Source organism: Podarcis vaucheri (assembly GCF_965113315.1).
Source record: "Podarcis vaucheri genome assembly, chromosome: 5".
Classification (NCBI taxonomy): domain Eukaryota; kingdom Metazoa; phylum Chordata; class Lepidosauria; order Squamata; family Lacertidae; genus Podarcis; species Podarcis vaucheri.
In genome coordinates, this window is record NC_138763.1 from 78,815,348 (window position 1) to 78,831,427 (window position 16,080).

At 40.1% G+C, this 16,080-nt stretch overlaps 1 protein-coding gene across 6 annotated transcripts in view; it reads right to left on the bottom strand.

The window, feature by feature from the left end:
- Nucleotides 1-16,080, bottom strand: part of GRID1 (glutamate ionotropic receptor delta type subunit 1) — a 722,825-nt gene that overhangs the window by 31,447 nt on the left and 675,298 nt on the right. For all 6 annotated transcript variants that reach the window (XM_082222335.1, XM_082222336.1, XM_082222334.1 and 3 more), the window contains exon 13: nucleotides 12,920-13,115. In XM_082222335.1, the coding sequence (XP_082078461.1) occupies nucleotides 12,920-13,115 (196 nt within the window). The remainder of the gene's footprint in view (nucleotides 1-12,919; nucleotides 13,116-16,080) is intronic.

Below are 16,080 nucleotides of genomic sequence, written 5' to 3' on the forward strand. Positions count from 1 at the left end.
GTTAAATATCACAGAGGGAACAAGAAGGCCAGACCAGGAGTCCCAAAAGCAAACCTAGGATGAAAACTGTTCAGTCTTGATGCAGTATATATGACATATACTTCCATTTAATTCTATGTTTGTGTATGGAATGGTGGCAAGATAATTGCTAATGGCATAAACATCAGAACATCAGAACAATGTAATATCAGGGTGGTCATCTAAAGCCTCCCTGCTAAGCCAATGAGCCTTTATAGCTGAGCATCAGGGCCTGCATGTCTTCCTTGTCACTCCAGCCTGATGGATCTGAAACACATCTGGAATTGGGGCAACTTGTTGCAGGAAGTAGGTGATACTTCCTTCTCTGAACCTGGGAAAACGGTCAAGGTTTTCTCAGCTGTATCCTCTGAGCCTGACAAGAGTGGCTAATACTGATAAAGTTGTGAGGAACAGACAATAGCAGTACTATTTGTCTAGAAAAGGACTTGCCAGAACTCACCATGAACACCTCCCTGGTTTTCTTATAATGGCAATGGCGCCCACCTGAGAGGTGCCGAGACTGAGTTCTGGCTGAAAAGAGAAGACCTGGGCAAAAGTGTCCACCGTTGTCCAAAGCACTAGGAACATTGGAAGCCTTGGTACATCTAGCTCCGGTACTGACCCCACTGACTGGCTTTTTAAAAACAGGCAATATTCCCGGCCCTCCCTGGAGATGTCAGGGATCAAACTTGAGACCTTTTTCATGCAAACCAGATGCTCTACCACTGAACTTACAGCCCTTCCCTCTGACGACTATCACATTTCCCTTTGGGCAAATGTGAAATTTGCCAGATCCGCAGTCTAAGAGATCACCACCGCACTTTTATACATCACAGCGCGTATGCACCCCTCTGCGTCTCACTGTGGTTTTGCCCCTAGCCTACTGTGCTGGAGAGCAAACGGCAACACAGCAGAGGAGAGGCAGGCACGAGTACCAGCTGTAGACCATCCTACTCCATTATTATTATCATTATTGTATTTTTTAAAATTACAGAGAAAGCATGAATTAAACATTACATCCAAATATTCAAAAATAAAAATAAAAAATACATAAAAGTAAAAATATAAAAAGAAAATAAAAAGAAAAAAGAAAAATGATAAAGAATAAAAAAATGATAAAGAATTAGTCAAGTACATATCTGTGAGATTAACCACAAGTAATCTCAAAGTATTGCTTTGGAACCATATTTTGTCAGGTAGTTTTTAAAGCAATCCCATTCCTTTTTTTACCTTGTTGCCTCAGTGATCTCCTATTAGTTCTATCATTTTGGCTAGTTCAAGGGACTCGCACAACTTTAATTGCCACTCGTCTTTTGTTGGTATTAACTCACTTTTCCACTACAGTGATACATTGTTTTGAGTCTGGGATCCGTTCTGGAGCCCCGGACACTCGATGAAAGGGACACTCAACAAAGCGCTGCTCTACACTCGCACGTGAGCGATTTTGAGCTTCTGCGCATGCACGAGCAGCAAACCTGGAAGTAACCTGTTCCGGTACTCCCAGGTTTGCTGCAGATGTTCCATGAAATGGACGCTAATGAGATACTACTCATAATGAGGGTGGACTCATAATGAGGTACTACTTTATTTTGCTACAGTGATACCTCGGGTTACAAACTCCTCAGGTTACAAACACTTTGGGTTATAGACTCCACTAACCCGGAAGTTTTACCTTGGGTTAAAAACTTTGCCCCAGGAGGAGAGCAGAAATCATGTGGCAGCAGCGCAGCAGCCCCATTAGCTAAAGTGGTACCCTCAGGTTAAGAGCGGTTTCAGGTTAAGAACGGACCGCCGGAATGAATTAAGTTCGTAACCAGAGGTGCCACTGTATTAGCATTCTAGCCACTGTTGTCATGTAAAGAAACACTCTTTTATTTTCATTTGGGATGCTTATTGTTAGAATGCCTAATATGAAAGCTTCAGGTTTCTTTAAAAATGTGTGTTTTAGCATTCTTTTTAGTTCCTCATAGATCATGTCTCAATTTTTTTTTGGGGGGGGACATGCCCACCACCTGTGGAATAGACCATGCTACTCCTATCCAGATGTGCCACAAACACCACGCTAGTGGTGTCCTAAAATTTGGCCACCTATAGCTTCAGGTGATAAATAGGTCCAGTCCTGCCTATGAACCACTAGCATAGCATGGCTTTAGTTGTGTTATTTCTAAATAGAGACAAAACCAGGAGCAAATGTAACCTGAGAGACAAGGTTGCACCAGACATGTTTACTTCATCTATTTTGTATCTGTCTCTTGCTTCAGGGTTTTTACTGTCACCTGCTCTCTTGAGCCTGCAATCTGCTGACAGGAATGATAGTCCCTATCTACAGTATGCCTCCTATTTGCACCATAGGTGCTTGGGGAAATATTATCATCCACAGGCATTCCATTTCCATTACAAGCCAATGCCTGGAGAAGAATACTGCTGTTCCAGCCTCTGCCGTACCAGCTGAATGGCTCCTAGGTGGACTTTCTCCCTTTCGTTCTCAGAAGCTTTCCAGTCTGAGTCTCAAAACAAGGAAGCCGTGAGGTTGTTCTCTCTCTTCCTCTCTTATAGCACTGCGGTACTGAGGGCTGCACTGAGAATATGTCAGAGAAACAAAATAGACCACAATCCAGCGCAATAAACACAGTTAAGCCCCTTTAAATCCACAGGTTTAAGTGCGCCTAACTCTGTGCTGGATTGCAGCCATTAAGCTTACTGGGCCCTTCAATATCAATAACGAAGGTTTTAGTTTATAAAGGACTCTGGCCTGCACCATAAAAATAGATCATTTTCAACTATCCTCTGCCACTTTAACATTAAACAGAAGATTGCGACCATAATTTTAGATGTCTTTACTACTGCTCTACCAAAATGTCGCCAGAACAACATCTGGAGTAAAATTCATAGGTACTTCTCTAGGTAAAACATTCAAGGAACTTAGATAGAAGTCATAAAGTTTCAGTAAACATTTTAGTCAAGAAGGGATTAGGACAGGCCTGTTGAGATGGGGTATGGGGGTGGAGATGTACCAAGCCCACAGACAGCAGAAGCATCAGACACTGAGCTTTATTATTATTATTATTATTATTATTATTATTATTATTATTATTATTATTATTATTTTAAGTAAGCTGAATGGCCTCCTGTAAAGGAAGTTAAGAACCAAAATGTGCTGGCAGGTGAACCAATATGGCTGTTCCTGCTTTTCAGTGCTTTTCGCCAGAGTGAAGTCAGAACTGTGATTGACAAGTGAGGTGTTTGGATACTAGGAGACAGGAATTCCTGAGGTCATAAACAGCTGCAGTATTCCTCACCCCTGAACTTTTACTTATCTTTTTCTGTTTCTTGGAATCTCTACAGTCTGAGATCCAACACTCCCTAAAAGTGTGTGTGTTCCCCCTCAATTGGATGTCACGCACCCCTTCACTCCAAAATTTGAGAAATATAAAGAATGGCAGACGCAACTGATAGACTATATGGAGTTGGCCAAAATGACTGGCAGAATCCGAGACTTGGGAGAAGAGACAATGGAAGAGGATTAGAAAAAATTTAAGGACTATTTACAAAAACACTACAAACTGTACGAATGTTAAGAAACTGCATGATTGAAAAGAGCATGGTACCAGCAACTTAGCTGAAAGATATATGAGACTAAGTGATGTTTAAGAAAAGGATGAAATCTGAAGTAATATTATGTTTGAATTAAACGGATAAGTATTGGACAAAAATTAGTTGAAGTTTGAGACATAATATTTGAGAAGTATAAACTAAGAACTGAAACAAGGTAATAAATTGCTGTTTGAAACTTTATTATTGAGAATGCAGGGAAGGGAGATGTGAGGAAGCCCAGTTAGGTATGAAAAAATATGTTATGAACAGTTATGATGTTTTTTATTTTACATTTATGTTCTTGTTTATGTATAACTTTCTGTGTTTGTTATTTCTTGGTGAAGGGATTATATATGTCTGGTGTTTTTTTCTGTTTGAAATTTGCAATAAAAAATATTTATAAAAAAACACAAAAAACAAAATTTAAAATATATATATGCAAAGATGCTTAGACAACTCCAGGCACTTATTAAAAACTCACTGTATAGTTAGCTTACAGTGCAATGGTATACATGTCTATTCAAAAATAAGTATCTCTGTGTTTAATGGGGTTCATGGAGAGAGGATCCTTTGTGAACAGAAAACTGGGAGCTCAGTTGAACACAAGTGGGTCTCATGCATCCAAAAATGTGATAATTAGGCCAGATGAAGATTGGTTTAAGCACTGGAGCTGTACTACTTTGCAGGGGTAGAGGGGAGACCCAGAAAAAGTCCCTTTATAGTCGAATGGTGCATCACTCTGTTTAAAGGAAGGAAAATATGATTACAAGTAGCCATTTTATTCCTCCTCTATGGCTATATCCAGCAAAAGAGGGTACAAATTTGCATATGACATATGCATGCAAATTTTATGTGCATTTTTTTCAGCAAGTGTAGCAAAGAGTCCAATCCACAGTATATTGGGCCCAGGAAATCCTGTTCACACCCCTGAATAAGGGTTTCTCATGTCCCCTATTTCAATGTTTCAGATACACAGAGAAAACACCTCTCTTTCCTCAGTTAGCAGTGTGGTAGGCATGAAGAAGACATTCTCATTCCCCCGCTTTGAAATTGAAAGTTCTTAGGTATTTATATTTTAGATTCTGCAAATTATCACCTTTTGATCAAATGTGTGCCTGCATGTTACTGTTTGATTGGATGTGACAGGAAGACAGCCTAATGTGCAAAGGGGGGAAAGGGAAGGGGTGTTTTATTGATAAAAACGTCAGATAAATGGAAAGAAAGCATATTTCATATAGTTTCCGCTAGAAATTTCTGAAATGACATCAAAAGGCATAAAATGCCACCTCAAATACTTAAGGCTGAAGCAGTAATTTATAAAACAAAATTACTTGGAAGTCAAGAAGCAAATTCGCTGCTTAAATCCATACAAAATATGGAACCTCGTGGGGAAAGTGCTGGATTTGCGAGATATTGGCATCTAAGAGCCCCACCCCAAAAAAGAAAGGTACTAAATAAATTTGCTACTTCTTAACTCCTTTCAACTGAATGATGGGTGAAATCCCAAAAACCCTTGAATTTCTCTTTATCAGGAAAGAAAATAATGCTGAACAATTGTATCAGCTAGATTTCACACTAATATTTTTGAACTCATGCGTAAACTAAAGAATTAGCTCTAGTACAGTAATTATGACTATTTAATATGAGTACTAAATAGCAATTATATAGAATATTTCCCCATAGATTATGTCTGTAATTCCTATAACAACCTTGTTATTACCTCTGTATTGCAGATGGGGAGCCAAGGCTAAAAGGTAGTGGCTTGCCTAAGACTTCCCTAGTGAGCATCTGATTAAACAGTATTTGAATCAGGAACCTTTTGGCTCACATATGCTTAACGTCCTTTTTCAATACAGAACATCAGCTCTCTTCTCTCTAAAGGTGTTCCTTAGTATATCTGTGGGCTTCACCTGTATGCCTACCCTAACAACTGCAATGGGTTGTGGGGGGGGGGACGCTACCCTCCTCTATAGTAAAACGATTCAGACAACCAAACAAACTCTAAAGCACCTACCAAGGCAAATTTGACGTTACAAGGCTTATACAACGAGGCAAAACCTTTTAAACCTGCTAGATTACCTGAAAAAACAACAACATATTGCTCAAATTTACCTAAAGCTTCCAAAAACATATTTTGTAAAGTTCATTTCACAAAACTGCTAAGGAAACTGAATGTTATGAGCCTGAGAGATAAAGTAGTGGATTATGACATCAGAACAACAGTGACATTTTAAAAGGACAATAGAAAGCACATGAATTAGCGGTCATGTGCAAACTGTTTAGGTCAGTCTTGCGATTAGGCAGAATGAGGCAACTGCGTCAGGTGGCAGATTCTGGAAGTAGGGCTGGACCTGAGTACAAAGCGAAGTGTGCCCCATAACTGCTGCCTTCAGCTATGGTGGAAGATACTGTCCTATTTCCTAAATAGAAGAAAGATTGAACTGCTGAGCTAGTCGACTTCTGCATGTGTCATGGGAGCACGAAGCAAAACACCTTTGGCCAGCCCTGCAAATTGTCACTGAGATGAGTGTGGAATTTTTGTTCGTTTCTCATTGTCAAGTAATTTTATTTCATAAGGTGGCATTTCATGCCTTTTCCTTCTATTATCTGATGTAATTTCACAACTCCCTGGTAAGAAACGGCATGAAAGGTGCTTCCTTCCCATTTGTCTGTGCATTTTTTAAATTTTTTTTGGCAGATCTTTACTTTTCTAATATGAATGCCTCTTCACACTGATGGCTGTCTTGTGTCCAATTAACAGGTAAAGTGTGGGGATTGGATTCGTGCGACAACTTTTAGGTCTTTACCGCCTTCCCATGCCTTTAAGAAAATGGCAGTTCATTGCAAGCAGCTTAGTCCAATGAAAATATAAGAAATCTTGCTTTTTATAGTTAACATTTCAGATTAGTCTCCACTGAAGTCCAATGGCATGTCAAGTTTCCATCCTTGGGAACATTTCCCCTGTTGCTTCCATTTGCTAATGCTAATTTATGTTCAAAAATATATATTATGCCTAGGCATTGTATTTGACACAAACAAACAATGCCTGTTTTAACCAAAGCGCTCAGTGAGCTGTGAAGAAAATATAATGTGAGCATTATATTTTATTTGAAAATGCTATTAAACATTAGACCTGACTTATGTCAGGGTTTAATCATGGGGCACCTAAGTCAGCCAGGTATTAGAATGGAACTACATTGCCGTTCAAGCTTTGGGGCTAAGCAGACCGAGTTACGCAATTTTAAAGAGCCATTTGTGCCAGAAAATTAAGAATCAGACTTAATTTGACAATATTATAATATACATTTAAATAACTTTCCAATTCTACAGTGAATCCCAAAATGGAATGCATTGGCATTCAACCAGTTTGCCTGTGTGACATTGAAACATGAATGTTAAATAAATCTATCCATAATAAATGGATGTTTATGCAATAGGTTATAAAATATGTATCTTTATATTCTTATGCATGCATTCAGCATACGACATAATAGATGGATGTTAAATGGTGACATATGCATATGAAGATTGCAGCTGAACTCTTTGCACCCAACATAGGGTATACATAGCAGTTCTGTAAAAGCAACTGTAATCCTATTACCAGCTGTTTGCCACAAAAGGGGTGGTGGTGGTATATTCAGTCCTTGAAGAATAGGACTGAGGAATCAAAAACAAAAGTTCCTGTTTAGCTAGGGCAATGCATGCAAAACCCTGATTCCATACACTTATAGCTTTTAGCCGTTTTGGGGTATATGTCTGAGCTGCCAGTGACATTTTTGAACCTTAAGGCAGTGTGTAATCTACCGTAGATCTTTTCCATAAGGTTCCTAAGCAGATGTGCATTATATTGCTTCAGCATAGCTTTTGCAGTGCAGGACATTCGATGAAAACCAGCTTCGTTCTTTATCCTATTTCGGTAGCTTCAGAGGCAAAAAACACACACTCACCAAGGGTTCAGTAATGAGAAAATGAGCTGAAAAGTCTGAAACTAATGCACCTGACCCAGAAAGACCACAGCTAATTAAAACAATACCCCTAGGCTGAAGATGGCAAAGCAGACAGCAAATGAACTAATCAGGGGGCATGTGAGTATCAGGGCATGATCTAAAGCTCATTAAAGTCAATGGAAGTTTCTAACCAAGTTCAATGGTGCAAGAATCAAATTCATGATGCAGAACACGTTCAGTAGCACACGACATACATTACATACTCACTCTCCCAAGCAGAACCTCAAGGACAAAGCCTTCCACTTCAGGGCTATGACATGTGAAGGATGTGCATCTCAATTTGATTTAACTGACATGTGATGTGTCATGTGCTCCTCCTTCACTCACTGGGGAAGATTTCTCCGCATAAGCTCATGGCTCCAATCACATGCCGTTCCCTGTCTGACAGCCAGCAAATGATTACCACGAGATAAGGAACACTAGACTTTGAGTCGCTGCACTATCTAGTCTAACTACACCGGAGTTATTTCCCACTTCTGAACAGGGAGGAGACTACGGTTGCCACTGCGTTTTGCCCAAAGCGAATGGGATTTATGGTGTTGTGCAGGCAAAACAGCAGAGAAAGGTCCAGGAAAACCAAAAGAGGTTTCAGTGGGCTCACTTCTCCCCAGGTTGTTGCCCATATTTCACCCAAAGCAAAATTTGAAGTAAATCAGATCTGAGAGATACTGAGAGAAAGCAAAACAGTTTTGATAAAACTGTTTAAATTTCTCTAAGGCAGGTTGGTACATCTTTAGATTCAATGGGGGGGTGCCCAATTATGGGGGGATAAAGAAATGAACGAAGGGTCAATTCAATAGAGATTACATGAGAAGTAGTAAGTGACTTGAGAGGTATCTTAGTACAACGCTGGTGGTGGCTCATTGCTCAGCCGTTTGTTTGTTTGTTTGCTTGTTTGCTTGCTTGTTCAACTTTTATTGATTTCCATCCCCCACCCCCACCCCCGTTGTGTGAGTGTTCACTCTTTCTAAACTGATGTTTATGGAAAAGTGACAAAAAGGTGAAGGAAATGTTAAATGAGCTACTGTTGTATATACCATTTTAAAAGATTGAAGTAAGCTGATCTTGCAAAAGTCTCTTACTGTAAAAATAGATATATATTTTTTTCCAATAGGACAATGACAGCCATAGCACAGAGAAGCATTATCATGGATGGAGTGAGATGTGTGATAGATAAGGCTGGGAATGACTGCCTAGGGGGTATTACATTTTTAAAAACCCTGATGTTAGATCGATATAGCTGCTCAAACACAACTGAAGTCACAGGGCTCTAGAAGAATGGCAGTACTTCTGGGATGTGTCAGATATTTACCTCTGTTTTCTGCCCATCAAAATCTTTTAAACAACATAAATAGGTGGTCTGGGTTTTGACTTTTCATCATCCCCACCCCCCATAAAAATGAAAAAAGTGTTAGTCACTGATGTAATTTCTGCCCATTCGTATTTAGAGGAAAAACCTGAAGTGAAAAGTGATGCCAACATTTACCTTTGGTACATGGGACAAACAATTGACTAGTTCAGAGGATTTAATGATCCAGTGTTTCTCAAACTTGGGTCCCCATCTGTTGTTGGACTACAACTCCCATCAACCCTAGCTAGCAGGACCAGTCAGGGATGATGGGAGTTGCAGTGCAACAACAGCTGGGCTGGGGACCCAAATTTGGGTCAAGCAGGAAGTAAGTGTGTTCAATTCTCAGAATTTTTTTAGTAAGTAAGATGTGTTAGAGGACAATCCATGAAATTTCAAACTTCTCTGTATTTTGGAAGGAGCCTAACAATTTTGACAACTTCATCAATGAGCAAGTCCCAAGTGGTCTCTGTCTGTGTGTGTGGAGGGGGAGAATATGAATGAAAGATAATTTCTTGAGGGCTCCTCTTGTTCAAACACTTCAGGACACTCCAAGTTGTGCAGTATGGATTCCATTTCTTAAATTTCTCTATTTGGGAATTATGAAAGAAAGCAGCAGTGGAAATCTCAAGTTTTGGGGGTCTTTGGGGCAAGACGTTTTCAGCAGGCTGCCCTCTCTGAATAGGCCCATGTTGTCTCCCTTGCTGGTGTTAATGCTGCACATTTACTTGCCTCCCCCCCCCCGTGCCCATATGAAACCACCTGCCAGAGAGAGCAAGAGGGCAAGTCATACTGAGATGACTATTCCTGATTACAGTTGCTGGTAGCTGTGGGAAGGGAGAGTCCTCTTCTGGGCTTCCTGCAGGAACCTTGCTGACCACTGTGAGAACACCTTGCCAGACTAGATAGACCATTGGCCGGATCCTGCAGGCTTTCCTTATGTTCTCATTGCTTCTTTTCTTCCTTGCTCACACTGAAAGTAAACAGCCCTGAACAGCAAGGAGGAGAAGCAACAGGACCAGTAGATTCTAGGGACAGGCAATGGGAATAATAATAATAATAATAATAATAATAATAATAATAATAATAATAATAATTCAATGCCTAACAATGCTGACCTCTGACACCAGCTCTGCATAGCTGTCAGACAAATGTTAAGGGCTTTCTCCTTAAACTAAATAATCTCACTGCTCCTATAATTATGTGGAGCATAATGCCTACAGATACTGAAAGCAAGAAAACAGAGGAAAGGGCATCCTTAAAGAGCTTTATATTGCCTACCATCTCCCTGCATTTTGAGTAGAAGCATCCACACTGGAATCTAAACCTTATACACAAATTGCATTTTTCCTTTCTTTTTGGTGAGTCTACATTAATGCAATATAATCGTGGAGCGTGCTTTAGTTCTCACACTCACCCTTGATATGGTAAATTCCTTACAATGTGACTTTTGCCTGTGATTTTCATGTGGAGAAATTTCCTTTGAACGCACACAGTGTGAGGAGCTCTGCGCTTTGCTGTGCCCTGCAGAATGACAGCTTTCCATGGCTTCCCAAAGACATGGCAAATCTCTGATCTCAGCAAGTTGGGGGCACATTCAGGAGAGATTATCACATGGAAATAAAAGGTGAAAGTCACATTGTAGCAACTTTTCAACATCAAAAAATGAATGTGACAATCAGGCTTTCGAGAGGAGGTGAGGCGGGGGAGAGAAAGGCAGCGTTAGGTTGCATTTCTTTGTCCTGTTGATTTCCACAGAATTTTTGCTCTCATAGCATGCAGTGCTAGAGGTTAAATTCAATTGCTCGGGGGGGGGGAGTATTTCCAGAAAATTACTGAAATTTTAGCAGAAGAGACATTAGCACAAGGGAAGAGCGATGCCATGGTACGGCTAAGATGTTTTCACTGTTTTGCACTTGTGCCACATTCTCTGCATTTGTTGTCTAGTTCTACCAAGTACTCTTCCAATGGCATCTATCCTCCATTAATACTGATATATATGGCACAAGAGAAACTAGGAAGTACACATATAACAAGGGTCTCCAAGTTGCCACAGGGCTAGAAGTCAGATGGTTCCTCTATTGTTGCTCTACTCTGAATACATCCCTTTGCCTTGTGGCATATAGACAAAATGTGCCAGCTTTGAGCTGACACTTAAAATAAATTATGCAACAAGAGTACAGGGTTCCGTATGAGGTTTCCAGTCACCTCTGATCATTGAACCCAATAACTGCCACTTGAATCTGGCAACAGCAACAAAGGTTTGAAGGCATTTAAAATTATGTGAGCATATATGGTAGAGGAGATATAATAATAATAATAATAATAATAATAATAATAATAATAATAATAATAAATGTTATTTATACCCCACTCTCCCCAACCAGAGCCGAGCTCAGGGTGGCTAACACCAGTAAAATCACAATTAAAACATAATGGGGGGGGACCAATTTAAAATACAGGTTAAAATACAATTTAAAATGCAGCCTCATTTTAATAGTAGCCCATAGATCAAAACCATAAGGGGAAGGAAACAAAAGGGTCAGACTGAGTCCATCCCAAAGGCCAGGCAGAACAGCTCTGTCTTGCAGGCCCTGAGGAAAGACGTCAAGTCCCGCAGGGCCCTAGTATCTTGTGATAGAGCATTCAATCAAGTCAGGGCCAGTACTGAAAAGGCCCTGGCCCTAGTTGAGACCAATCTAACCAGTCTATGGGGGAAGGAATGCATGACTGAGTGGAATTACATGTCCAAAACCAACAAAAGGTGTATGGATGGGTGAATGCATAATGACATTGGACTTGGAAGTTGGACACCCGAAGCAGCTATACAATGCAGCCTAACTGCAAACCCAGTTGCATGAAACAATATGCACCAAGACAGGAGTTGAGATATACATACTATAGTATCAGTGAAGATGTGCAATCCTTGCTACACCGTGTTCTGCATAGGTTGGGAGTAGAGTGAGCAGGCCAGTCAAAGCCCTGGTCCCACAATGATAATGATGATGACTTAAATTTATATACTGCCCAATGCCCACAGGTCTCAGGGCAATTACCCTCTTATTCCCTTACTGCACAGCATATTTTTAAAAATAAAATAAAAAACAGTTCTGCCGTGGCAGTTGCATTGCTCAACTGAGTACCAGCTAGTTCATCTTCCAAGCTGCAGCTCAGCAAGGTGAATTTAAAAAGCAAAGAACTGAGCAAAAGGAACCTCTTCTCTCCAGAGTGCTGTGTAGCAAGCTCTGGAGGGAGAACAGATGAACCAGGACAGATCCAACACCCCACCCACAAAAATGGAAAGGGGTTGTCTTTGTCTTGCTCCCAGAAAAACTTTCATTTGGCAGCTGGAACTTGGCTGAGCATCCACCCAATTACCGTATTTCCACACACAAAGGTTCTGTGAAGCTATATTTGGTGGGATGCAAATCTTTACACCAAAATTCCAAGCACTGGTTTATACCAGACCTTGAAGGTAAACCACTGGCTTAGCAACTGACTCATTACATAAAATGACAAGGACTAACACCCTCCCCGATATGAAAGAAAACGGTAGGAATCAGAAATTCACAATACAAGGGATGTAATGAAAGTTTTAATGGATTAGAACAATAGCCGTTCACAGTGGGCAGTCTGGACTCCTGCTGTGGGTTCATCAAAGGCAAAATGATTTTGATTGTCACCTAAGTGCAAGCTTCAGTTCAGAAGAGGGTGGGGTGAGGAGAGAATACAAAAAAATCACACCAATCTCGTTCCAAACAGATTTGCAGCGTTCTTGGGAAGAATAAATGGCAATGTAATCACTGCGGTTTAGATGGTTTCTTTTTGAATCTATTTAAAAAATTCTTAATGCCAGGTCATTGCTTTTACGGAACAGCAAACGGATTTATCCTCAATGAAAATATTAAACACAAACCTCCTAGAGGTAAATTAATGATGCCCACATTCTTACCTTCCGGATGCCTTCAGAGGGATTTGCCACGCAGTTATCAGCTCCATTATTCTTGCTGATAGTCTTCCACAACTCAGCAAAGGTGCTGTCTTGCTCCAGAGGGTTTGTTCCTTTTGCTTTGAAGTATTCATAAACCGCAGAATCCCGGACAGTACCATAGGATACATCCATTTGTTTGGAAAGATCCTGGAATGTTCTGAAATGGAAGAAGAGTTCAAATGTTTGTGAAATGCGGGGCAACATAAATATTTCATTTCTCAATCTGAAGGAAGCAAAAGATGTCTTGGGTCAAACTGCACTTCTTTGATCTCCTGGTTGTTTTAGGAACTTAAAAGCAGCTTGGAAAAGGAAAACAAGATTGATCATGGCAGCAGAGTGGGGGGAGAGGGGAGGATGTGACGAACAAGCCACCCTATGGCTCCTTTCATGGGACTTGAGGTTTTAAGATTTTTTAGCCTGAAATTCAGTATTTCCCCTAAAAATCTAACATGACACATAACACAATAGATCTTGCAGAAGGAAGAAAATCCTATAACTGTAGTCATAGAACATGTGTGCATTGCAGAAATGCATCTATACCGATTATTTGGCTGTCAGTTTAAGGAAAACAGCTTCTAATAATTGTTAATTTCATTAGACAAGACTAGAATCAATCCTCTTAGTACTATTGCTCCAGCAGAGATGTCTGAAAATGGAAGAGGAGGGAAGGGTTTTTTGCATCTCCCCCTCTTCCCTGCAGGCCCCTGTGTCTCCTGAAACTTTTTTTTAAGAGGGTTACACCCCTCCCCCTGTTAAAGGATCCCTTCCAGTTGATCAAAAGCATTTTCAGTTGTGCAAGGACACCAACTGGATAAAACCTGTTATTTCTTAAAAACTTCAATACATGCATCCCAGTATGAGTAACCACAAGTAAGCCTTCGTTGCTGCCGATAAATACAACAATATAAGACCATCATATTTTTAAACAATGATTCCATGATGATTCCCCCACTCCATAATTTTGCGTTCCGTTTTTCTTCATCCACATCAGTGTAGCAAAAGGTATTGTGGTGGATGGTGCCAATCCAGTAAAGGTAGCCCACTAGCAGTGGGTGTCCGGTCCTATTAATTACGCTGTCTCCTTACCACCACCCACTTATTTGTCACCTAGAGTGGGATTCCCACTACCCTGTGGTGGACTACTCATGAGTAAAAGGAACTTCCAGCAAGGGATGTATAAATGTGCTTCAATCTGTGCAGACATTCACACTTTCTTTTAGCTACCATTTTCTCTTCTGCTTCAATTGGCTAATTTTGCACAAGTCTTTCTTCCACTTCATCATCCGCTGATGCTGAAAGATATGTACAGTGATACCTCGGGTTACATACGCTTCAGGTTACATACTCCACCAACCCAGAAATAGTGCTTCAGGTTAAGAACTTTGCTTCAGGATGAGAACAGAAATCGTGCTCCCGCGGCACGGCAGCAGTGGGAGGCCCCATTAGCTAAAGTGGTGCTTCAGTTTAAGAACAGTTTCAGGTTAAGTATGGACTTCCGGAACGAATTAAATACTTAACCCAAGGTACCACTGTATTGTTTTATGTATATCAGAGTGCTCAATGGACACACATATCTCAGCTATCAACAGGTATCTCCTAATCAGTTCACCTTCCCTATGGTTCTCTTTCAAAGTTAATGAATTCCCAGAGGGGTGGCCCTGTTACTAGTATTTGTCATTCCTAGACTTCCACTCTCTGACCTGCCTTTAGCAGCCAATTGAGTCTTCGCTTTTTGTAGCACCTGATTAACTCACTTTGACAACATATTCTGCCAGTCTCGAGGCATCTTATCTGGAACTGAGATTGAGCTGGCCGCCTTTGCATTTACAAATGCAGGTACTTAATGAGTAGTACTTAATGAATGGTAAGGGAATACACTGGAAATGTGCTGAAGAAATTCTTAAGAGGCATGCTGAGCTTAAACAGTAGTTACTAAACGCTCTCTTCTGCATTCAGCATTAGCACAAGTGTACAATCTGTACTGAGATTAATGAATTATACATGATAGTAGAAAATAAAACTAAATCATGATTTCACAGTGAAGACATCTTTCTGATTATTGTTCATTAATTACATACAATTAGAGCAAAACAGCATCTTGCTGTAACAGGCATATGGGATAGAGATGCTTTCAGAGGGTGAATCTCCTCTTCCGTACTCTTCTCTCTGTGCTTCATGATATCAACATAAACAAAAACAATGCTTTGATGAATGTGGGAGATCAAAATGAATTACGCAGCTGAACCTAAATATGAAAGTGCTCTGAATTATTGCTGTGACAGCCACTGCTAAATTAATATATAACTGCCACAGAACACCAGAGCTATCACTTTCATCCAGCATATTTGAAATGGTAATTTCCTTCCCTTTATTAATATTTATTCATGGGCTTTTTTAGCAGCCAGACCAAGAGGGAACATTTCAACCATCTTCATCTGGCTGGTAAATTAAGATTCCCCTCCCCCACAAAGTGTTTTCCAACAAGAGATTGGATCACTCATAGTTGTACATCATTTGATCGCTTGTCACTTGATAGCTCTCAGTTGTGTCGACTTGAAAGGGCTTTTTAAAATGATCACATTGGGCGATCATTATTAATCACAGAGCACCACCGACCTAACATCTCCTTTACCAAGTAGCAGAGCGAAAACAAAACAAAACAGGTCACTGGCATCCCCCTGCCAATATTAAATCATTCATCCCCTTATAGTGCAAACTAAGAGACATAATTTAGAGACTGGTTCGTACAGATAATTCTTTCTTTTTTGTGATCTCTCCCTTGCCCCAAATATATAACATTCTGTTATCTTTTGCCAATAGTAGGTTTTATTGGAAACGGGTAACTCCTGAAAAGGGTATAGCATGCTCAATAAAGAATGCATTGTAATTGCTGTTATTTTCCCTAAAGCAGATTGTTTTTTTTCAGCTTTTAACATCTTTTTCCATTTTCTTTATATGGGGTAGAGTCAATTGGCTTGCTAAAGCTTGTTTTAGGGTATACTAACCCCGAAATACAAAAAAAAAATATTGGACTAATGGGTACTTTTAATTCTTGTTTTATGTTACTTTGTATTTTAGGAGAGATAGATTTACTATAATTCATTTGTATACCTGCTACTTTC